Below are 25,613 nucleotides of genomic sequence, written 5' to 3'. Positions count from 1 at the left end.
TCCCTCATTTTGGGGGTGTCTGTATACCCCAATTAACTTCTTCAAGCAAAGAGTATATGGGATGGGTTTGGTTTTTTTTTTTTTTTTTGACTCTTTCTGACTTTGAACTTGATCTATATCTGGTCGTTTCACAGAATTCTAGGTTCATAGGAACTTTCACTTAGTACTTTGGAGACAGTATTTCACTCTATGTTTATATCATGTTAGAGTAGAAAATTTTGATACCATACTGATTCTCATTCTTTTGTAAGTGATCTCTTTGTGTGTTTTTTTCTGGAAACTTCTATGACTTTTTGATTTGGACTATTTATTCTATACTGAAATGTCAGGTTTGAGTCTGCCCATGAGTCTCTTTCACACATCTTGTTCATTTTTCATGATTTTCCTCTGGGACCTTCTTACTTATTTTAAAATAATTATGTCTTTTGAGTTTTTTTTTTTTTTTTTAAATATCTTCTTTTCAAAAACTCTTATAGTATGATAAATGTAATTTGGATTCTTTGTGTTTCCTACTTTTTGTCTGGTGTTTTAGCAGTGTTTTGCCTATCTTCTCTATTCTTTTTTTTAAATTTTTTTTTAGTTGTTGAAAGACCTTTATTTTATTTATTTATATGTGGTGCTGATAACAGAACCCAATGCCTCATACTCACCAGGTAAGCACTCCACCGCTGAGCCACAGCCTCAGTGCACTGCCCCCCACCTTCCTTTTCTATTCTTTTATTTCTTATTTTGAATATTTTAATTTCAACAGTGGAATTTTTTTTTCTTTATTCAACTCTTTTTTTGCATCATTTTTTTTTAATGTGTGTATGTGTAATGACTTCTTCAGTCACTGACATTGTACAGATTGGGTTTTTAAAGTTCTGTTCTAGAAATTATCTATTGCCTAAGTAGTTTTATTTTTTTGGCCATATATATTTTTCTTCACTTGTGATTGTTGATTTTTCTGGATAGCTTACAGGCATAGTTTCCCATATATCTCTTTCTTCACAAGGCCTTTCTCCGATGGGGGGAAAAATGCATAGAAGATCTGCGCAGGGGGCAAGACTTTGTTTTGAGGTGAGTGGATAGGAAGTTCGTTCTAGGAAGAAGAGGTGCTGCAGGATGTGCATGTGGGGTGGTTTTGATTCTTGGACATCAACACTTCAGTAGCTGCCTATCTTCATAAGAAATTTGAATAATTTTATCAGTAGCTAACTTCTTTGCCTGGATTGTCTTTGGGGCCAATGTTGGAAAGCTGTATTTCATTTGTGAGTGGGGGCAGTTGGTACAGCTGTTCTCTTTAATTCTGCTGTTTTCCATGTCAATTCTGTCTTTTTTTTTTATGTGAAATTTATTTTTTTTAACTGGCATGTGGAGGCATAAATATTGTCCAAATTAACGGGGTAACATCGTTCTCCATTCTTCTGCCTACCTTCCACACCAGCTGATGGACTTGCCTCTCAGGGGTTAGGGATTAGCTTCCTTTTCCATTGTATCTCTCATATGTCTGGGTTTCTACTTCCTTTGCTCTTTATTTTTTCATCACACATCTGCAAGAGAATTTTTTCAGTTCCCTTTATCTCACAATCACTGTCCTTCCCAACCTTGTTGTCTTTGCTGTTACAGGTGTTTTCTCTTTTTCATTCATTTCCTGTCTTGGAGAGTAGGGAGACAAAAGCACAGACTAAGCCTATCACTTAGTACTGAAAGCCTCCTCTGTTATGTCTTCTCAGTTTTTAACATGAAGCTTGGTGACTTGTGTATTTTGGTCTATGTCGTGTTTTTTCATCGGAATGTTACTCTTTCCAATAATTTCTGTGTTGATTTTGTCAGATTTTCTAAGTTGTTAATAATATTCTGCAAGTAATACCAATTTTGTGTCTTTTAAGAATAAACTGTATTCTTATTTTTTCTTATTTAGCTAGAATCTCTGGACAATAGTGAATGACAGTGATGATGAAAGCAGACATTGCAACAAAAGACTACATATAATGAGCTTTATTAGAAGCAGAGATAGGACATTTTCTGGCACTGTTAATGTTTAATTTTTTGTAACTTCATCATCTTATTTATCAAATTCATCTTTTTATGTGGTGCTGAGGATCAAACCCAGTGCCTAGGCGAGTGCTCTATCACCGAGCTATAACCCCAGCCCGAACCTGGTATTTATAAAGCCTAATCTTGAATTGATTCAATTAAGTAGAAAATGAAAAGTATTAACTTCATTATATAGGTTCCTGGATTATTGAGAAAAATATCAGAAATTCCCTGCACAGTTAGTGTTTTAGACCAAAGGAGTTTGGTAGTTAAAACCAAATACTGGGTATCTTTTGTGATTTTTTCTTTTTTTAATCAGTAACCACAATTCAGAACTGGGGATGGTAAGAAGGGAAAGTTCGTTTTCTAAAACAGCGAACACCTCCCAAAGAGTTACCAAAGTTTAGATTATCAAGATGGTTAATCATTCTTGGGAAGCAAAATTAATATATTTTTTTGGCAGTAAGTCAATTAAAAAGAGGTCATTTAACTGGCAGTTATAATGGATCTTTACTCTAAAGCCAATAAGGACCCAGTGAAACAGTCATTGATGGGGAGATACCATTGTGTGCCAATATGGACCACATGGTTGGCTGCATTAAAACAAAGAGTTATTTAGCAATAAGAGGATCTGGTATTGGTTATCATGTGGAGAACTTAACTCCTTGGTTTATTTTTATATTTTAAAGATGCTGTAATCATTTCCTTATAGAAGGCCAGGCTCTATGGCACAGGTCTGTAATCCTAGCTACTAGGGAGGCCAAGGCAGGAGGATCACAAGTTTGAGGCCAACTGAGGCAATTTAGTAAGAATATGTCTCAAAATAAAAAGGACTAGAGATGTAGCTCAGTGGTTGAGTATCCCTTGGTTTAATCCCCAGTACTGCACACACAAAAATTGCCTTATTGATATTAAAACAGATTTATAGTGAGAAACTTCTTGAATTTGGAAATGTTTGGTGGGAGTTGCAGGAATTGATTTTATCTCTAAGTAAAGACAGTCACTTGATTTTATTAATAATGGGAGTTTAAATCAGTTGGAACTGTTGGAAAAGGAAATGAGTGACCTTCTGTGGTTGTGAGACCCTCCTTCCCTGCACATTATCAGGAGAGACTTGATTATGCTCTGGCAGAACGTTAAGAGAAGGATTAGGAAGATGCTGTAAACAGTCTCTTCTACTTCTAAAATTATGTAAAATAAGGGAAAAGTATTTGTTAGCTTTTTGGAGTATAAGAAGAATTATATTTCATTATTATATAACAAAATAAGACAGAAACTATAAGAAGTTATCCATTTATCTTTTGTGCTTTATGAAATATTTCTCTTTCAGGTTCCCTGTCAAATATAGTGTCCTTAGATCTTTCTTTTGCTAGCTTCAATATCTAACCATAATTAAAGGCCATATAATTTTTCCAGTTTTGTAGGTACAGCAGATAATCCACCAACCAAGTTGTACAAGTGACTTATTTGCGACATCTCTGCCATCTGTCCTTTTAAATTTTCTCTGCTGCTACTATCTTCTCTCCCCACCAGTCCCCACCCCAGTTTAAACCCATTTTCCTTCTGGAATCATTGGCTCCTTTTTATTGTCATTGCTTCATTCAAGCATTTGGGATTTCTCTCTAGATGTAGTGTCCTCCTGTGCCTTTGAAACTCTTCCTTTTTGCCCAGGGTAAGGGACCAAATGTTTGCGCCCACCAGAATTCATGTGCTGAAATCCTCCCATGCATGCCAGGGGATGGCATCAGGAGGTGGGGCTTTTGAGTGGAGCCCTTTATAAAAGGGACCCCAAAGTATCTCACTCCTTTTGTTCCCTGTGAGAATCTGAGAACTGGATTGGAACTCATCAAAACCTAAATGCATTGGAGCTTTGATTGCAAACTTGCAGCCTCCAGACTGAGGAATAAGTTTCTTGATTATGAGCCATACAGGGTGTCGTGATTATCACAGCAGCCTGAGCTACACTTCCTCTTAACTAAGGAACTGCTTGTATTATTCCTGTAGTTTAGTCTATCCATGGTCTCAAGTTGTCCTCCGGACAAAATGTGGACTCTCATGATGTATTTGGCCTTCCACAATCTGACCTGGCATACCTGTCTCATAGCATTTTCTGCCCTTTTCTCCACACAGTGTGATAGTTCAGATATGCCAAATTGCTTTCTGTTTCTTGAAAAAATCCAGTTCTGTGTTATTATAGTACCTTGGCATGTGTATCCTCCATCCCTTCTTCCTCTGGATGGATCTGATATCTAACTGGTCTTTCAAGGGTCAGTTTATAGGTTTTCTCCTCCAGGGAACTTCTCCTTGACCTTTCCTATTGTCTGTTTTTTTTTTTTTTTTAACTTTTAAAGTTAACACATATTTTATATAAAGTTGAAATGTATAGATCTTTTTTTTTCCAGTATTCTTTTTTCTTTCCATATTTTTTATTGAGGCACTATAATTATACATAACAGTGGGATTTGTTGCTACGTATTGGTACGTGCACCTGACTTAGCAACATAATTGGTCAATATTGTCCCCTGGTATCCCCGTTGTCTTTCAGGTATGCATAGCAGTTATCCTCCGAGTGTTCCCATGGAACGTTACATCCAGCCCTGTCAGAGAAGGTATCTCTTTATATTGTGGTTTTTCATGTCTCCTCAATTTCATTCACCTTGCCTTTTATCTCTATATCCTTCACAATTGCTATTATGTGTAGCAGCATAGAATAGATAAGAAAGAAAAACTCATTTCTTGATCCATAACGTATACACATGGCCTCTTATCTAGAAATGAAGTTTCTTAGAATCTCAGTTTCCTAGAGTGTGACTAAGAATCTTGGAGTAGGTAGAGAAAGTCTTCTAAGTACCTTGGAGTGATCCCCATAAATCCCTGCACTAAATTGCACACATACTAACTATAGAGGAGAGGCCACTCTGGCTATAATCATACCCTAGCAACCTATATGTAGGTAGAATCCTAACAAACTTTTTACTTGTGGTCATAGCCCACATTTGATTAGAAGCAACACATTAGAAAATGGGGAAGTTAGGTTGACAGAGGTAGGAATGTTGGAAAAGGTTAAAACTGATATATCGGTGGCCTGAAAAATAAGAGAATCTATGGAGAAAAAGCTATGAAGAGTACATAAAATTATTTTTTAAAAATCGTGGCCATTTGTATTCACTTAATACAGAAAAAAAGGTGGACATCTACCTTGATAGCATGGCATTATAATTGATGTTCTGAGTTATATCCTTCATCATGTAGGAGGTTCAATTTTGTTCCCTGTGGTGTGTTTGAAATACAATATTGTTTAAGGTATGAGTGGGGTGAGTTTTTAAGTATGTTGACTACTTCAGCCCCCCACAGTGTTACATAAATGAAGTTTTGCTGGGTTTCTTTCTCAAAGCTGCAGGGTACCAGTGCTTTGCTTCTAATCATTAGTTTCCCTTTGGTTGTATTCACATTTCTAATAATGCCATTAACTGATCCTCTGCTAGGGCATTTTTCTATTAATTTCTAATTTCTTTTACCAGATTTGGAAAATATTGAAACAAGCCCCTTTCTCTTTACTCTTATTGTTTTTTTTCTTTAGTAATTTTAATCATGGAACTGCTTATTTATTTTAGCTGGTTGAAACCTCAGCATGTCACTAATTCTGATAGTATTTTGTGTTAACTCCTTCCAATATTTTCCAAACATTTCTTTAACTGGTGGTGAGGAAAACAGGGGAAGATTAATCCTTCATTTTTGTAGATTGAGATATTGAGGTGTGACAGGGCCCATGTGTAGTCACTGTACTACAGGTCCCTGTGCTGGGGCTTGGAACTGTTAATCTTCTTGGTGTGAATCACTTGAGACATGATTCTTATGTCTTTCGGTGTGGTTAAACTCTTCCAGGGGAGGTTGGGCTCATGGTGCCAAGGGTGGAGGGGTTGACTAATCTGTTAAACAGCCTTTTATCTGTGAGTCTACTTTCTCATTAGTATTTCTGACCAAAAGGATAGATGGTTGGAAATGTGGATTTTTGTTTTTAATTAGTCTCTCTAGGGATGAGAGGCTTATTTTGAAGAATGGAATTTTAAGGAAGCTTGACAACCTCAGTTTCCATGTGACTGAAAAATTTTGGCAGCTGAAAAAGGTTTCACAACTATGAGTCTGAGCCAGACTTTCCAGTGGCTACACTGCTCTCTGGGAGTTAGATGCAGGATAACCCATACTCCACTCTCAGGTCACAGCAGTTCCCTTCAGGGTGCAGTTCATAGAACTGCTGTGCTCCTTTCTCTCTACTGGCTATCTCAGAGTGTACCCTCCTGTCATGTGCATTAGAAATATTATCACCATTCCATCTGCGCTTATGCATTTTAATCAGGCCAGTTGGTGTCTATCACAGGCCTCAGGCTGCCCGACACTTCTTTATCTATAGATTTCTTCTACTCTTATACTACCATAAAATTATGACACTACCATATTACCTCCTGACAGTCAGAGATTGGTTGGTTTCCTCAGGTAGCTATAGGAAAATATTCAAGTAGCCAAAAGTGACCAGACGTGGGAAGTCACCCAGTTTAGCATCCTGTGTCCTATAGTGCGACACCCTTGACACATGGTCAGTGAGCTCTTTCTGCACTCTTTCCATAAAATGAGGCAAACAGTTCTCTTATTGTACAGTTCTGGTTGTTAGAAATTTGCTTCTGTACCCATTCTTACCTACTGATTTTTCTTCTGCCCTCTTGTAGGATTCTCTTAATACCTCTTTGTACCTGCCCTCTCTGCAAATGCTTGAAGGCAACTTTCAAGCCTTCTCATCGCCTTCTCATCTCCAGGCCAATTGCAGTAGTTCCTTTGCCATCTACCCACCACCCCAACTGTTGGTTTTGCTTTCTCTTTCTGTGGTTTCAGTTAGTCATGGTCAATTGTTATCTTAAAATATTAAGTGGAAAATTTCAGAAATATTAATGTTTGAATCATGCACAATTCTGAGTAGCATTATGAAATCTCACACCACCCTTCAGTGCCCCACCCAGAGCTCGAATGACCCCTTTGCCTAACATCTTCATGCTGTATGTGCTACCTACCTGTTAGTCACTGCATAGCATCTTGGTTAATGGTTACAGTGTCATGGTATCATTCGGTGCTTTTTTCAGGTAACCCTTGTTTGACTTAATAATGGTACTGAAGCCAATGAGTGTTATAGTGTAGCTCAGCTGAAGTGCTAAGGTATAAAACATCAACTCAGGCACTATGTAATGATGCCATGCAAGGCCTGTAGGAAAAGCAATAGTATAAATGGGTATGGGGTTCAGATTCAGTGGCATCTGGTTTCAGGCGTCCACTGGGCTCTTGTAATGCCATACCAGCTGTAAAATATAGGACATATTACAATAGTGGATAATAATGGGAATATCCCTGAATAAATGGGCTACAGACCCTTCTCTTAGAAGGGCATTTAGGAGCTCTGGTTTTCTGACCATTCAGTGAACACACTTGTTAGAGTATTTTGCATCTTTTATTAAAAACTTCTTTTCCACAAAAATTCCATCAACATATTCCCTTCATGACAACATGATAGTGCTTTTAATTTTCTCCACATTTGCCCAAGTTGTTCACTTATTCTATATATAGTCAACATTTGTGGCAATCCGACTCGATTGTTATGAACTTTTAAGAAATCCTTCCTACATGTTGTTATTGGCCTTCTTTCACTTTGTCAACCATGTACCTATTTTCGTCCTAGCAGAATGTGAACTGTGCTTTGCTAGATGCTCTTAGACATTTACCAGTGACATTTTTGTAAATGGAATATAGTTTATTCCTGTTCCTAAAATTAAGTTTTTCAAATGTATGTTGATCTTACTATGAATTTAGGGCTGCGTAGCTGGTAGATTTTGCCAGATTCTGGCAAGCAGAGTTTTTGCGTGGTCTATTTTAGGACAACTAATTCTTTAGTGACAATGTTAACTACTTTCTGCTATAGTGTGTAGTCATTCCCCGCCCCCCACCCCCCCGCCAATGAGGTATGTTTTTAAAAGTGCGATTATACTGAGATATTTAGCCCAGTAATACGTTGCATGTAAGGACATTTGATGAGACAGTTCTTGTGTTACAAAGGAAGGATATTAAAAAAACCCAGGATCTCTCAAGAAAATTGTGGTCTGTAATAGTTCCACCCTTGGGGAAGGGAGGCTCACTGAAACTTCCATGACTATTAATCTTGATAGAGAACATGCATGGTCTCCTTGGACTGAAGCCTCTAGCCATCTTATCAAGACAGAGCTCTATGTAAGTAGGATCAATTGCTATTTTTTCCCCCTTCTTTTTTTCAGTGCTGGGGCTTAACCGCAGGGCTTTATGAACAGGCTCTCCTCTTGGGCTCAAGAACCAAAATGATGGTGGGGGTTTTGATGATGGTAGAGTGGGTCCTTTGACAAGCAAGTGTAGAGTGTAAGTCCTGAGAGTTTCCCATTTCTTGACTTTACCTATTGTCTCTCCAAAGTTCCTCACTAGAAATATACAGTAAGGAGTTGAATTTGCTTGGATCACAGCTTGTTTTGGAGAATGGATGAGAAAGGTTTCCAGCTGGAGCTGTCACTTTTTTTTTTTTTTTCCTGTAGTATGTGCCTGCCAAGCCTTTTCTGAGGATAACCTGATATGTGCCTCCCTTCTCTTGCTACCATTAAGCGTATTATCCTGGCTTTGTGAGCCCCCAGGCTGAAAGGCAGGCCGTGTGCTCTGTTAGTACACAAAGCTCTGGGGCAGGACTGGGATCTCTGGCCCAGCTTTTCCACTGGTTGCTGGATGATCATGAGCGAGTGAGTCAACCTCATCTCCATTTTCTTGCCCACTTCTTAAAACTGAGGCTTTCTTTTTTTCTCCTTGGTATTTAAAAAAGAAAAAAAAAAGTTTGGAAACGTTAAGAAAGGGTAAGCAAGAGCTAGTGAGTTAGCTAACTCTTGAGTGAGTTAGCATCTTTGTGGATACTTCAGTTAATACAGTAGCCCTTATCCATGGGGATTCATTCTAAGACCCTCACTGGACACCTGACATTGCAGACAGCACAGAACCCTATACATACTTTGTTTTTTTTTTTTTTTTTTTCCTGATGCAATATATCTATGATAAGGTTTAACTTATAAGTTATACAAAGTAAAGCAGTTAACAATGACTTATCACTTAAAATAAAGCAGCGATAAAAACATAATAAATGTTATGTGAATGTAGTTTCTCTCTCTTAAAACATCTTGTACTGCACTCTCCCTTCTGGTGATGACATGGATGGCACAGTGCCTGCCTGAGATGAAGTGAGGTGGGTGACATAGGCATTGAAATGCAGCATCGACTGCTTTGGACCATCTAACAAGCATCAGAAGAAGACTACCAAGCCACATTGTGCCAGCTGACCGTGGGTACATGAAACCACAGACAGCCACAATGTGGATGGTGGGGGGCGGAGAATGCCGCACCGATAGATGACTTTTTTTGATTACTAAAGTAAATTAAACAAAATGTTCCAAATGCATTCAATATGTATTCCAGATGGCCTATGTTAAATAAAAGATGTAAGTCATGTCTAATTTATATAAATCATTTCATTCTCTTTTGGGGAAAAGCAAAATGGTTATTATGTTGTCCATGTAAATTGTATTATATAGCCTTAGAGGACTTCAGAGGACACTGAAAGATTGTTTAGTCACTTAAACCCTTAAACTCCCTTTGGGAGGTCTAGTTGATTCATGTGGACCCCTAAATGATCTAGCTAACCAAATTTTAAAATTGTATCAGGATTATTTCATCTCTTTAGGGCTCTTGCTTTTAAATTTAATTTTGCTAAAGTAGTGGATAAATTGTGCTCACCCCAGAAAAGTATTTGGGTTCCAGTTTCCATAAATTTAATTCTAGATTTTGGGTCTCAGAAGTCTATGCTGTCTTTACAATCCCATTAGCTCATTAACATTCCAGTGCTCATAGTTGGGCCCTCTAAACCTATGGACTTTGGTAACCTCTGCTGCAACACCAACTTTAAGCACATCACAAGATGTGCTTAAGTGTCTGACCACAAAACCCCTTAAAGGGAATCCAGATGTTGATGGATTCAGAGGTGTTGTGCTTAAAGTAACCGTGGGGCTAAAGTCTGATGTGAGAAGGTTTTGAAAATGACAAGATCTTCTACTAATAGTTAGAACTGCTATCTCACAGGACTGAGTCCTGTGACTAATTGTTGTTCCCTTGCTTTTTATTCCCATGTGCCATGGAGGGAACCCACCATAGGGGGTCAGACATATTCTTATGATTGTGGTATGAGAGCGTGGTTGCTTTGTCCAAATCCCATATGTGGTGATTAGGCTCTTCGGAATGACTTTGGGGTGCTCTCTGAGTAACCAACAACAGCCTTCCAAGTAACTTATAATAAATAAAGCATGTAAGACATTTGCCGCAGCCAGATGTAATGTTCAATATTAGAGGAGTAAATTTAAAGTAAACTCCCACAGGAAAATTTGGAAAATGCCTAGACGTACCCAGAAAACACTCAGGCTGTTAAGGAACAGGCATACTCCTTTCCTGCTTCCAGGTGAGAATATACGATTATTCGTTTTAATTTTGTGTTCATGATTTCTGGGATTTCTTTGAAAATGCCTAGATGAAACCTGATAACTTCAGTGAACTGGAAGTCTATTTGAACTGTCCTAAATTTTCATATTTAGTTTTTCAAAAACATTGAACAGATAGTGCACAGGTAGGTGTGGTTGTTTCCCCTCAATGTTTAGTAACTGATCTAATTTGTTTTGTAACTGATATAATTTTTATAAGTTAAATTACATTTTGCATCAAGTGAAGAAATCCAGTTCTTGAGAGATTCTTAAAAGGTGACAGTCTAAACTTGTGCCTCTGAGCTCCTTCGTAGTCTTGAGAAAAGCAGCTTCAGATTTTGAGGAGGAAGCTAGGGGTTGGCATAGGGGATGGCCAGAGCCTGTCCTGAAGGTGTTTTCTTTGCATACAAGATCCTCAAACTTGGCTTTAGGTTTATCCTGGGCTTCGGGTAGGGGCTTTGTGTCTGTCATGGCCAGTCTTTTCTGCCACCACTGCTCTCAAACCAGACCTGAGCCATGTGTGCAAAGATCTGAGGTATGCTCCTTACCCACCCTGGGCTTGTAGAGGTCTCAGAACTTTGCTCTCCTTTCTGCTAGATGGGAATTGAAAGGTGAACAGAGGAGACATTTAGTGTAAGGGCCTGGACCTTAACACTGCCAGAGACAGCAGAGCCTGGGAGACGGAGCACTCACTTGGGGAAGCATAACAGTTCCACAGTCAGGACTCTCATGAAAGCACCATAGAAGACAACCTGCCAAACTGGGATCCCTTGAAGGCATTGCCATTAAAAACTGTATTCATTTTACTCCTTCATGTGGATCTTCTGTGACTGTCCACCGGATACTCATTGAATATCTTTTACAACCACATGTAGAAAAGGAGATTACAGTAGTGGACAGAGCAGAAAATGGTTTGCCTTCTTGGTGTTTTAGATTCTATTTGGGGTTACCATCAATTAATATACTAATATCTCCCAGGTGAGGTCATGATAAGTTTTACGAAGAAAAATGAGGCAGCTGGAAGGGAGAGCCGAGTGAAGGGAGGATGGTTGACTAGTGATGACTGCTCTCAAGTGGTGTCTTTTGAACAGCTCCTTTATTTAAGCAAAAAGGGACTCCATGTAAATAAATATCTGGGGGAAAGTGTTGACAGCATGAGTAGCATGTTCCAAGGGCTTGAGGCAGGACAGCAGTAAAGTTCAGTAAAGTTGGTGTGGTTGTAGTAGAGTAAGCAAGGGTTTAGAAGTAATCAGCAGGTAGATCAGGAACAAAATAGGGAAGCCTGCTTTCACCATTATCAACTAATACTATTCTGGAGGATCTAAATTATGATTTAAGGCTAGAGAATTAAAGAGTTGATAAAAATATGGAAAATAAAATAAAATTACTTGCATTTTATTTTACTTTTTTTCTTTTTATGGTACATTAAAAATTAATTATATTTTAGAACATGTGATTTACTTTTATGAAATTCAGGACACTTTTACTAAAGAAAGGAAGTTTGCTATGTCATGACTATTTTCAAGCTCTGTAGCTGTTCCCCATACTTGTAATACATAGTCAGAAACAGAGAATGACAAAAAGATTCTGTTCATAATGGTAAGGGACTGTAGACTACTTCAGAATACACTTTACAGGAAAGATAGTTGATGTATGAATGAAAGAATAAAATCTTATGGAAGGCCATAAAACTAGACTTCAATATACTGTGTTCTTGGATGGCAAAGCTATATCACATAAACACCACTTAATACAACCCCAATGTGAATCCCAAAGGAGTTTTGAATTTTTTTTAACTGCCTAAAAATATTTGAAATTATATATTAAAAGAATAAATTCTCAAAAATAGCCAAGAAAGAAGATTTTTGATTAGTTGAAATTTAAACTTAGTTCATAGTCATATAAATAATCTGTGGCTAGAAATTGATATATAGATAAGAGCTTAGCAAACTTTCTCTGTAAAGGGCCAGATACTAATAATTTCAACTTTGTGGACTTTATGGTTTTTGTCTTGAGTACTCAATTCTACCCTTCCAATACTAAAGCAGTCACAGACAATATATAAATCAGTGGACATGACTGTATTTACTCATTAACTGACTGGCCAATATATGATGTTGATATTAAAACAAAATTATGCTTAGTAAATATATGACAAAGGTCATTGTAAATCACTTGGGAAAGATAGTTTGTTTAATATTGATGCTGAAAAACTTATGTTCATATGAAAACAAAACCACATTCAATTCTTACTTAATTATAGATAGAAATAGTCCCAGTTTGTACAAAGATTATTAAACCATAAAATAATAGGAGAAAAGTTAAGAAACTATTTGTATAACCTGGTGTTGGATAAAGAAACTTTTTTATACAAGACAGAAAATATATAAAGCAAAGGTAGAGATGGTTACATAAACATGAAATTTTGTTTATGGAAAAGTTGCTACAGACAGAGAAAAATATTGAAAAATATTTGCAACCTATATGCCAGAGAAAAAGGATAATATTCACAACATTCAGCATGTTCAGTCGATCAAGTAAAAACAGAAAAGAACACAGTTCCTGAAAAGAGAAACCAAACTGGCCATGAGTATGGGAAAAGATGCTTAGTATCCCCATCCTGCTGTAAAATAGGGAATGGTAGTAGGACCCACTACCTAAGTGTTGTTGGGGGGATTTGATCAGATAATACAAATAGACCATGGGAACTGCTTGGTACATAGCATATGCTCAGCAAATGTTCATTAACCTGTAGACAGTAAAAATATGAATAGACCAATGATTACGATTTACTGCAGTTTCATTTCCAGTTGTGAATGACTGGAAACAAATTGAATGTCCCAATAATCGGGAAATAATTGAATAAATTTTATATTATTATCAGGGAAATTTATGCAGCTATTAAAACTAATGAGTATTATTATTATTATTACTATTACTATTATTAGTGATGCTGGAATTAAAACCAGTATCTCACATATGCTGACAAGGGCTCTACCACTGAGTCACATCCCCAGCTCTAACGAGTTTAAGTTATTTCCATAGGTTTATAAAGTGGACTGTGATGATTATTTAGGAGAAAAGCAAATTAAAAAAAAATTGAAAGTATGCTTTCAGTTTTTCAAAATATATCAAAAATCCTTAACTATGTTTGTATATGATGCTGACACATTTAATTTCTCCAACCAAAAAGCACTACCTTCAAGCAGAACAACCAAACTGCAGACTATGTAGTCCTCTCCCCCAGTACATCTCAGTATTTATATATATAGTTTATATGCTCTCTTTCTTTTAACTCAGTGTCATTACAACATAAATTCTTGGCCTGGGTTAAAATACCAGAGTGCTTTCTGAGAATTAAATCCTAGAAGTAAGTATTTGCCACAGACCCCCTGGCCTTCAGATGTTTTCTACTACCTCCTTCTGGTAGTGTCTGTTTTCTCTTGTGCTGCAGATTGTCCTCTGTCCTTGTGCCATCAGGCGTAACATTCCATATCTCTTTCTTTCACCCACTTTTTAAAAATTATTTTATTTTATTTTTTTGTGAAAACATCAGAAATTTATTAGTTGCTCAAAACATTACATTGATCTTGACATATCATATATCATACATTTGATTCAAATGGGGTATGAATTCTTATTTTCCCCACGTGTACAGATTGCAGGATCACATTGGTTATACAGCCACATTTATACATACTGCCATACTAGTGTCTGCTGTATTTTGCTGCCCTTCCTATCCCCTTCCTATCCCCGTCCCCTCTCCTCCGCTCCCCTCCTATCACCTCTTTCTACCCCATCTACCATAACTCATTTCTCTCTCTTTTTTCCCTTCCCCCCTCACATCCTCTTATATGTAATTTTGTATAACAATGAGGGTCTCCTTCCATCTTCCATGCAATTCCCCCTCTCTCTCCCATTCCCTCCCACCTCTTGTCCCTGTTTAATGGTAATCTTCTTCTGCTCTTCCTCCCTGCTCTGTTTTGAGTCGCCCCCCTTATATCAAAGAAGACATTTGGCATTTGTTTTTTAGGGATTGGCTAGCTTTACTTAGCATAATCTGCTCTAACGCCATCCATTTCTTTCTTTCACCCGCTTTTTATCTCTGGTCTGATTGAGAAAATGACTGCAGTTGGTACTGCAAATACAAATTGAGATCCTGTAGGTCTGAAAGGAGAGGACTTTTGTTAAGAGTGTTGTGAGCGAGCTTATGAATAAAAACATTACACTACGTTTTGGCTAGAGATAGGCATTTTTTCCCCCCAAGAATGAGTTGTGTTCTGTATAACTGAGAATTTTGAAGTGCCAATGACACTGTATCTGAAAAATGTTTACTTTTAACTAACTTCATAGCTGTCTAAGTTATTACAGTTTCAGTACATTTTAGGAATCAGTCATTTGTGTACTCAGCACATAGATATTTTGGGCTTCCCATGTTTCAGGGACCATGCTGGCTGTTGGGGATACAGAGATAACCATAGCAAATGTGGTTCCTGTTCTATGACAGACTGGTGGGAGGGAGTCATTAATCAAAACAAGCAAACAACAAAAAAAAATAGACAGGTAGATTTATAATGGGGAAAAACTGTAAGCTGTTTTCAAGTTCACTTAAAGAACCCTTTAAAGTCACATGAGTAAGCAATCTAGTTCACTTAAAATTTTTATTTAATTGCAAAACAATAATAAAAATAAAAGAAAATATTTGTTGTGCCCAGAACAGTGTTTACTCATGCTTTGTACTCTAGTTCTGGGACATATAACAAGAAATTAATGAATATAACTAGAACCATAGCTATGTTCTAGTTCATTTCAAAAGCATATTTTTCCATTGATAGTAACCACACTATTAACATATAAAGGGATACCCTTGCATCAACCACAGGGATTTCCAGTCATAATGGTGGTTAACTATTTCTATTGCACTTTTAACAGAGATAAAAACAGTATTACTTACAGGTATTACTAATAAATTGATTGTGATCCATAATAGATCTGTTTTACACTTCTAGATGTTTATCAGTAATTTCCCAAAGGTCTATTTTTTTATCAACAAATTTTCTATCAGGCACATTTAAACAGAGATTTTGTTTTTTCTATTATATAAATACGTATTTCAATTCTCTTTATAGTATATTTACATATAATAGCATGTGCTCGTGTTAGTTAATTTTCCATCACTATGACAACATACCTGAGATAAATGACTTAAAGGAGGAAGGGTATATTTTGGCTTACAGTTTCAGGAGTTTTAGCCCATGGTCGCTTGGCCTCTTGCTTTGGGCCTTACTGCCATAGTACATCATGGGGGGCAGTGAAGCTGCTGTCCTCATGGCAGCTGGGAAGCAAAAAGAAACAGGAAGGGGCCAGGGTTCCAATGTTCATTTTAAAGGCATGCCTCTAATTACTTAAATTCCTATCACTAGGCCCTGCCTCTTATGGGTTTCCCAGCCTCTCAATAGCCTCATGGGCTGGAGGCCAACCATTTAACATGTGGGTCTTTATATAACAGTATGTGTGTGTATGTATATATATATATATATACATATACATGTACACACACATACTATATATATATGCCATGTATTATTGTGTATAAACATATTATATGCCACATATATATTGTGTATAAACATATTATGTATGTTAAATTCTACCTGTGATTTAGTTATTACTGTGCAAGTTATATATAAATTGTACATTTTACAAATGTAAATATTTTTAAAGTGGATTATATGTATGTATGTGTGTGTGTGTCTGTGTGTCTGTGTGTGTATGGAGAGAATGAGAGAGGGGGCGGGGGAGAGAGAGAGAGAGAGGAGAGATAGGCTCTTTCTTCATACCAGTCACATTAAAACAGCACCAATCTAAGACAGAAATTGCCTAGAAGTTCAACCTTTAATCAAACTGTTGTTTTCATTTGTTCATTTTACCATGTAAATGTATAATTTGCAGAGTAATTTAAGCAATATCATCAGCACAATTTTATATTTAATATTTTTATTTAATGGTTTTCTACTGTGTTTGTTTTTTTAAATTCTTCCTTTCCAAGTACCCCAAATGACATATACAATAATAATAACTAATGTGTATATTTTTATATTTTCAGGTAACAAGGGTTTTGTTGGACTTAATCATTGTTTTCATTTGCATTCCTTCTTTGCTCCTATCTCATTAGTGTAGCAAGCTGAAAGTGTCTTAATTCTAGGAAAAAAAAATCAAAATTTTAGTCCATTTATCTTCAAGGTTTACACTTCTACTTTAATCCACTTATTAAGATGGCCCATAATTTTTAATAGCCTGCTTGTATCCAAGGCCGTGGCCTTTCTCAAATAATTTTGTATTATCTTTTATAAAATGGAATTCTGTGGGGTTTGGGTTGGAGCTCAGTTGTAGAGCACTTGCCTAACATGTATGAGGCACTGGGTTTGATCCTTAGCACCACATAAAAATAAAGTTATTGTGTTCATCTAAAACTAAAAAAAAAAAATATTTAAAAAGAATGGAATTCTATAAATATACAATGAAACTTCCTTGACATTATTGTCAATTGGGAATCAAAATTACTGACTTTTATCTAAACATTTACATTTTCTTATTACCTGGGAAGGGCCACATTATTGCTCTTTTTTTTTTCTTTTTTTCTTTTATTTTATTTTATTTTTAATTTTTTTATTGGTTGTTCAAAACATTATAAAGCTCTTGACATATCATATTTCATACATTAGATTCAAGTTGGTTATGAACTCCCAATTTTACCCCAAATACAGATTGCAGAATCACATCGGTTACACATCCACATTTTTACATAATGCCCTATTAGTAACTGTTGTATTCTGCTACCTTTCCTATCCTCTACCATCCCCCCTCCCTCCCCTCCCATCTTCTCTCTCTACCCCATCCACTGTAATTCATATCTCTCCTTGTTTATTTTCCCATTCCCCTCACAACCTCTTATATGTAATTTTGTACAACAATGAGGGTCTCCCTCCATTACCATGCAATTTCCCTTTTCTCTCCCTTTCCATCCCACCTCATGTATCTGTTTAATGTTAATCTTTTCTTCCTGCTCTTCCTCCCTGCTCTGTTCTTAGTTGCTCTCATTATATCAAAGAAGACATTTGGTATTTGTTTTTTAGGGATTGGCTAGCTTCACTAAGCATAATCTGCTCTAGTGCCATCCATTTCCCTGCAAATTCTATGATTTTGTCATTTTTTTAGTGCTGCGTAATACTCCATGGTGTATAAATGCCACATTTTTTTTATCCATTCATCTATTGAAGGGCATCTGGGTTGGTTCCACAGTCTAGCAATTGTGAATTGTGCTGCTATGAACATCGATGTAGCAGTATCCCTGTAGTACGCTCTTTTAAGGTCTTCAGGGAAAAGTCCAAGAAGGGCAATAACTGGGTCAAATGGTGGTTCCATTCCCAGCTTTCCCAGGAATCTCCATACTGCTTTCCAGATTGGCCGCACCAGTTTGCAGTCCCACCAGCAATGTACAAGAGTACCCTTTTCCCCACATCCTCTCCAGCACTTGTTGTTGTTTGACTTCATAATGGCTGCCAATCTTACTGGAGTGAGATGGTATCTTAGGGTGGTTTTGATTTGCATTTCTCTGACTGCTAGAGATGGTGAGCATTTTTTCATGTACTTGTTGATTGATTGTATGTCCTCCTCTGAGAAGTGTCTGTTCAGGTCTTTGGCCCATTTGTTGATTGGGTTATTTGGTTTCTTATTGTTTAATTTTTTGAGTTCTTTGTATACTCTGGATATTAGGGCTCTATCTGAAGTGTGAGGAGTAAAAATTTGTTCCCATGATGTAGGCTCCCTATTTACCTCTTTTATTGTTTCTCTTTCTGAGAGAAAACTTTTCAGTTTAAGTGAGTCCCATTTGTTGATTTTTGTTATCAACTTTTGTGCTATGGGTGTCCTATTAAGGAATTTGGAGCCCGACCCTACAATATGTAGATCGGAGCCAACTTTTTCTTCTATCAGACGCAGAGTCTCTGATTTGATATCCAGCTCCTTGATCCACTTTGAGTTAACTTTTGTGCATGGCGAGAGAAAGGGATTCAGTTTCATTTTGTGGCATATGGATTTCCAGTTTTCCCAGCACCATTTGTTGAAGATGCTATCCTCCCTCCATTGCATGCTTTTAGCTCCTTTATCAAATATAAGATAGTTGTAGCTTTGTGGATTAGTCTCTGTGTCCTCTATTCTGTACCATTGGTCCACCCTCCTGTTTTGGTACCAGTACCATGCTGTTTTTGTTACTATTGCTCTGTAATATAGTTTTAAGTCTGGTATCGCTATACCGCCTGATTCGCACTTCCTGCTTAGAATTGCTTTTGCTATTCTGGGTCTTTTATTTTTCCATATGAATTTCATGATTGCTTTATCCATTTCTACAAGAAATGCCGTTGGGATTTTGATTGGCATTGCATTAAACCTATAGAGAACTTTTGGTAATATCGCCATTTTGATGATGTTAGTTCTGCCTATCCATGAACAGGGTATATTTTTCCATCTTCTAAGATCTTCTTCTACTTCTCTTTTTAGGGTTTTGTAGTTTTCATTGTATAAATCCTTCACCTCTTTTGTTAGGTTGATTCCCAAGTATTTTATTTTTTTTGAGGATATTGTGAATGGAGTGTTTTTCCTCATTTCCGTTTCAGAAGTTTTGTCGCTGATATACAGAAATGCCTTTGATTTATGCGTGTTGATTTTATATCCTGCCACTTTGCTGAATTCATTTATTAGTTCTAGTAGTTTTTTTGTAGACCCTTTTGGGTCTTCTAGGTATAGAATCATGTCATCTGCAAATAGTGATAATTTAAGTTCTTCCTTTCCTATTTTTATGCCTTTAATTTCTTTCATCTGTCTAATTGCTCTGGCCAGTGTTTCGAGAACTATATTGAATAGAAGTGGTGATAGAGGGCATCCCTGTCTTGTTCCAGATTTTAGGGGGAATGTCTTCAATTTTTCTCCATTGAGAATGATGCTAGCCTGAGGCTTAGCATAGATAGCTTTTACAATGTCGAGGTAAGTTCCTGTTATCCCTAGTTTTTCTAATGTTTTGAACATAAAGGGATGCTGTACTTTGTCGAATGCTTTTTCTGCGTCTATTGAGATGATCATATGGTTCTTATTTTTAAGTCTATTGATGTGGTGAATAACATTTATTGATTTCTGTATATTGAACCATCCTTGCATCCCAGGGATGAATCCTACTTGATCATGGTGCACAATTTTTTTGATGTGCCTTTGTATCCGATTCGCCAGAATTTTATTGAGGATTTTTGCATCTAGGTTCATCAGAGATATTGGTCTGTAGTTTTCTTTCTTTGAGGTGTCTTTGTCTGGTTTCGGAATCAGGGTGATGTTGGCCTCATAGAATGATTTTGGCAGTGCTCCTTCTTTTTCTATTTCCTGAAATAACTTGAAAAGTATTGGTATTACTTCTTCCTTAAAGGTTTTGTAAAACTCCGCTGTATACCCATCCGGTCCTGGGCTTTTCTTGGTTGGAAGTCTTTTGATTGCTTCTTCTATTTCATCTATTGTTATTGGTCTGTTTAAGTTGTGAGTATCCTCCTGACTCAGTCTGGGCAAATCATATGACTTAAGGAATTTATCGATGTCTTCACTATCTTCTATTTTATTGGAATATAGGTTTTCAAAATAATTTCTAATTGTCTTCTGTATTTCTGTAGTGTCTGTTGTGATATTGCCTTTTTCATCCCGTATGTTAGTGATTTGAGTTCTCTCTCCTCTTCGTTAGCATGGCTAAGGGTCTGTCGATCTTATTTATTTTTTCAAAGAACCAACTTTTAGTTTTGTTAATTTTTTCAATAGTTTCTTTTGTTTCAATTTCGTTGATTTCCGCTCTGATTTTAATTATTTCTTGCCTTCTGCTACATTTGCTGTTGTTTTGCTCTTCCTTTTCTAGGGCTTTGAGATGAAGTGTGAGCTCATTTATTTGTTGGTTTTTCCTTTTTTTGAGGAATGACCTCCAAGCGATGAATTTCCCTCTTAAAACTGCTTTCATTGTGTCCCATAGATTCCGATATGTTGTGTCTGTATTTTCATTTATCTCTAAGAATTTTTTGATTTCTTCCTTTATGTCTTCTGTAACCCATTGATCATTCAGTAACATATTGTTCATTTTCCATGTGATGTAGGATTTTTCCTTCCGTCTTTTATCATTGATTTCCAGTTTCATTCCACTATGATCAGATAAAATGCATGGTATTATCTCCACCCCTGTATATTTACTGAGGGTTGCCCTATGGCATAATATATGGTCTATTTTTGAGGAGGATCCATGTGCTGCTGAGAAAAAAGTACATCCACTTGATGATGGTTGATATATTCTATATATGTCAGTTAAGTCTAGGTTGTTGATTGTGATATTGAGTTCTATAGTTTCTTTATTCAGCTTTTGTTTGGAGGATCTGTCCCATTGTGAGAGAGGTGTGTTGAAGTCACCCATAATTATTGTGTTGTGGTCTAATTGATTCTTGAACTTGAGGAGAATTTGTTTTATGAACGTCGCAGCACCATTATTTGGTGCATAAATATTGATAATTGTTATGTCTTGTTGGTGAATGGTTCCTTTTAACAGTATATAATGTCCTTCCTTATCCCTTTGGATTAATTTAGTCTTGAAGTCAATTTTATTCGATATGAGGATGGCCACCCCTGCTTGCTTACGAGGACCGTGTGCATGGTATATTTTTTCCCAACCTTTCACCTTCAGCCTGTGTATGTCTTTTCCCATCAGATGTGTCTCCTGGAGGCAGCATATTGTTGGATTTGTTTTTTTAATCCATGTTAACAGCCTATGTCGCTTTATTGGAGAGTTTAAGCCATTAATGTTTAGAGTTACTATTGATATATGGTTTGTACTTCCAGCCATGTTTGATTATTTATCTTCTTCTTTTTTTTTTTTAATTTAGTTTGTTTCTCCATGGTTAGCTTTCCCCCCGCCCTCTGTCTTTATAGAGGCACTTCCCACTGATGGTTTTGGTTATTGTTTTTCATTTCTTCCTCGTGTAGTGTTTTGCTCAAGATGCTTTGCAATGCTGGTTTTCTGGCTGCAAATTCTTTTAGCTTTTGTTTATCATGAAAGATTTTTATTTCGTTATCATACCTGAAGCTTAATTTTGCTGGATACAGAATTCTTGGTTGGCATCCATTGTCTTTCAGTGTTTGAAATACGTTGTTCCAGGATCTTCTCGCTTTCAGCGTCTGTGATGAAAAATCCGTTGTTAACCTTATTGGTTTACCCCTGAATGTAATCTGCCTCCTTTCTCTTGTAGCTTTTTGTATTTTCTCTTTGTTCTGTATATTGGATATCTTCATAACAATGTGTCTTGGTGTTGGTCTACTGTGATTTTGTGTGCTCGGTGTCCTGTATGCATCCACAATTTGTATATCCGTTTCCTTTTTTATTTCTGGAAAGTTTTCTGTAATTATTTCTTTTAGCAGGTTACTCATTCCCTTGGTTTGAATCTCTGTACCTTCTTCTATCCCGATGACTCGTAGGTTTGGTTTCTTTATGTTATCCCATATCTCTTGGATGTTTTTCTCGTGGTTTTTAACCAGCCTTTCTGAGTTGGCTAGGCTCTTTTCAAGATGATATATTTTGTCTTCATTATCTGATGTTCTGGCTTCTACTTGCTCCACTCTGTTAGTGATACTCTCAATTGAGTTTTTAATTTGGTTTATCGTTTCCTTCATTTCTAGAATTATTGTTTGGTTTTTTTTTATAATCTCAATCTCCTGATAAAGATGCTTAACTTCTTCTTTTATCTGTCTATGTAATTCATTTTCAAAGTGTTCTTTCACTGTTTGGATTTGCTGTCTCGTATCTTCTTTAAGGTTCCATTCCATCTGTCTGAGGTATTCCTTGAGTTCTTTATATGACCATTTTTCTGCTGACTCTAGGTCCTCCTGAATATTTAGGCTGTCCTTCATTGTTTGTACTCCTTTTCTTCCTTGCTTTTTTATGCTGCTCATGTTACTTCTTGTTCTGTTTGACTGCTGAGTTACTGTTTACTCTTATAGATTTATTTGATGCTTGAGAGGAAAGATATTAGAAGGGAAGGGAAGAAGTCACTAAAGAGAATGAGAGTAGGCAGGTAGAATTCAAGGAAGGGGGAATAAGAAAATTGAAAAGAAATGAAAAGACAAAAGAAACAAGAATAACAAAGATTAGATAATAAAGAAAGAAAGAAAAGACGAAAAAAAATTTTTTAACAAAAATAATAGTGATAATAAAAAATGAAAATTAAAATTTAAAATAATAATAATAATAATAATAATAAAATAAAATAAATTAAAAAAAATAGAAACATTGAAAAAAAATTAAAGAACAACAACAAATAAAAATTGAAAATGAAAGAAAAAGAAGAAAAAAAAGAAAGAAAAAGAAAAGAAAAAAAATGATAATAATAATAATAATAAATGCAGTCCTAGAGTTCTATTAACTTCTCTCAATAGGTGGGAACCATTCACTGTGCAGCAGCTCTTTCTCCTAGACTGGGCGGGTCTCCAATCCTGAGTGTCTAGGGCCTTGTCTTGTGTTTCCTCAAGCCAGGCCGTGCTCACCTGTGGCGCTCACCACAATACTGGCTACACGCCAGGTCTGCTGCTCCTGGGAGCCCTGTTTTCATGAACACCTGGGCTCACTCTCCCTGTTTGCCTCCCTCAGACCCTAAGTTTGTAGAGCTTGGGGCTGAGATCCCCCAGCGAATTTGCTTGCCCTCCTGTAGCCACGCCCCCGGTAGCTGGTGCAAGAGACCTCAGTTGTCAGCACTGGTGGGAGCGGTAGCCGGGAGTTCCGTGCCGCGAGTCCCGCGCCACTCCTGATTCCCTAGGTCTGGTTATTGCGTTCACAGGAGAGCTGGGAGTGGCCCTTAAGTTTTCCCTGCTGTGTGGAGAGAGATGACTAGGGGATTACACACCTGTCGCGCTGGTTTCAATGCAGTTATCTCCTCCGCCCATGACGCCATTTCTCTGCCATGGTGATATCCCATGCAAATGGTGACCGTTTGTTCCCTTTGCCGGGTGACCAATGCAACGGGTGGGTCCTGACTGTCTCTCCCAATCCCCGTTTCAGTCCTGTGGCCACTGCCTATGAAGGCTCGGTTGGCTTTTACCTCTGTAAGTTCCTAAGGGCCGGCCAATTATTTCAGCGGGATCGTTAGTGCTGAGTCACACGAAGCAGGCGAACCGGAGCTTAATTGCCTCCGATTCGGGCTCTGTGTGTGTGTTCTGAGGGGCCCAGCCTGTACACCCCAGATCCACGTCAGCTCAGCATTGCCTAGTGATCCTGAGCAAACAGCATTTAGACAGTTTACGCCTCCCTATGCCTGCGCAGTTGAAGATGTCAGAGACTTGATCTCTCTGCGCCTGCCACCATGTTACATCTCATCAATGATATTCATGTTGCCCTTACAGCTTCCTGGTATAAGCAAGTTCTTGGGATTATACAAACTGCTGCTTCTGTTTCCAGTCCAGATTTCTAGAAATGAAACCCTGCCGCCGTCGCCTCCGTCTCTGGGCCGCGCTGACGAGCGCCGCGCTTGTCTGCGACCGTAGCAGAGCCGCCCTGGCCTCCGCAGCTCTTCAGCCCGGTGCCCGGCCCCAGGGGCCCAAGCGGCTGCCGCCGCGGCTCTCCGTCCCCCTCCTCTGGAGCACAGGTCCCCTGGCAGGGGGGTGCAGAACGACCCCAGAGCAGGCTCTGCCCGAAGGTGCAGAGGCGAACAGGACACCGAGACGCTCGAGGCTGCAGTCCAGCCTTCGGAGGACAGGGCTCGGCACGCAGCCCAGCTCCAACCTCTAGGTGCGGCTGCCGGACAGTGTATACAGAGCCATCAAGACAGCAAGCAGAAAGCAAATGGCGGCTCCCGCGGAGTGGATTTTTGGCACAGAAACCACAGCCCCGCCAACAATCCCAATCCACAAACTCTCCCTGTTTAAAAAATATTCAAAAAAAAAAAAAAAAAAAAAAAGGCGGGGCGCACTGAGCTTTCTTTGCCTCGGGTACTTACAATCCACTGCTGATTGCACATTCAGCTTTTCCGCCCAGAGCAAAGCGAAAGAGGAAGCAGATGGGAGCAAAGCGCCCGCGGCTCTGAGCAGCCAAGCGTCTCTTTTTCGATTTCTTTGTTCTTCCTGCTCCTTGGCAAAGTGGTCCACTACAGATTAACGGTGAAAGGAGCTCTAACAGACTGTGCGAAATCTCTATTAAAGCCGCTGCTTTGAGCACCACGCTCAGCACTTCAGCAACCCCCGTACGCAGCGGCCATCTTCCTCTATTGAAATTTGGACTTCTTTGAAAGGCACATTATTGCTCTTATCTGCTTCTGAATTCTTTCACTCTGGATTAGTAGTTTCCTGCCATTCTTCAGAATTAAGTACTTCTTTTTACTGTGAGCACCATTCATCTTAAGTAGGCATCCCTGGCTCTGAGGATTATTTAGAATTTCTTTGAGAATTATTTAGAATTTCTTTAGGTGAAGAGCATGTCTATTTGGAGTTCTTAATCTCTGCATTTTATCTCCTTTGCCTGTCAAATGTCCAGTGAAGTGGAATATTACTGTAAAGTCTCAATTTCATGATATTCTAAATGTGCATTGGCTGATGAATCTGGACCAGTGCATCCAATAGAATTTTCGGAGGTGATGGACCACTCTATCTGCACTGTATGTAGCCTCTAATTTCATGTGACTGCCAACTACTTGAAACGCAGCTATTGTGACTGATGAATTGAATTTTAATTTATTTAAATTCAAAAATCAAATCTCTACATGTGACTGGTGTAATTTTTTGGACAGAATTGGTCCAGATACTTAGGTAGCAGAGTAAGTGAATGGTTAATAATGAGAAAATTGTATTTAAAGGACAGCATGTTCGTTTACTATTTCTTTTTCTCTCTCTTATTCTTGAAATATTAAGTAAACATTCAAAAAGCCTAAATTATGGGGGCCAGAGTTTTGGCTCAGTGGTAGAGCGCTT

At 37.8% G+C, this 25,613-nt stretch overlaps 1 protein-coding gene across 2 annotated transcripts in view; it reads left to right on the top strand.

Annotated features, from left to right (window-relative positions):
* Bckdhb (branched chain keto acid dehydrogenase E1 subunit beta) overlaps window positions 1-25,613 on the top strand; it is a 205,353-nt gene that overhangs the window by 82,964 nt on the left and 96,776 nt on the right. Inside the window, exon 9 of one of the 2 annotated variants that reach the window (XM_058575944.1) lies at window positions 4,565-4,735. The exons of the other annotated variant lie outside the window; for it this stretch is intronic. Coding sequence (XP_058431927.1) covers window positions 4,565-4,720 — 156 coding nt within the window. The 3' untranslated portion in view covers window positions 4,721-4,735. Of the gene's footprint in view, window positions 1-4,564; window positions 4,736-25,613 lie in introns of those variants that run through there. 2 annotated transcript variants of the gene reach the window in all.

This window comes from Marmota monax, unplaced genomic scaffold, assembly GCF_021218885.2.
Source record: "Marmota monax isolate L192 unplaced genomic scaffold, Marmota_monax_Labrador192_F-V1.1 WCK01_AAM20220418_F8-fsc00013, whole genome shotgun sequence".
NCBI lineage: Eukaryota > Metazoa > Chordata > Mammalia > Rodentia > Sciuridae > Marmota > Marmota monax.
Note: the sequence above shows the minus strand (reverse complement) of the source record. Positions and strands in the feature narration are given on the sequence as shown.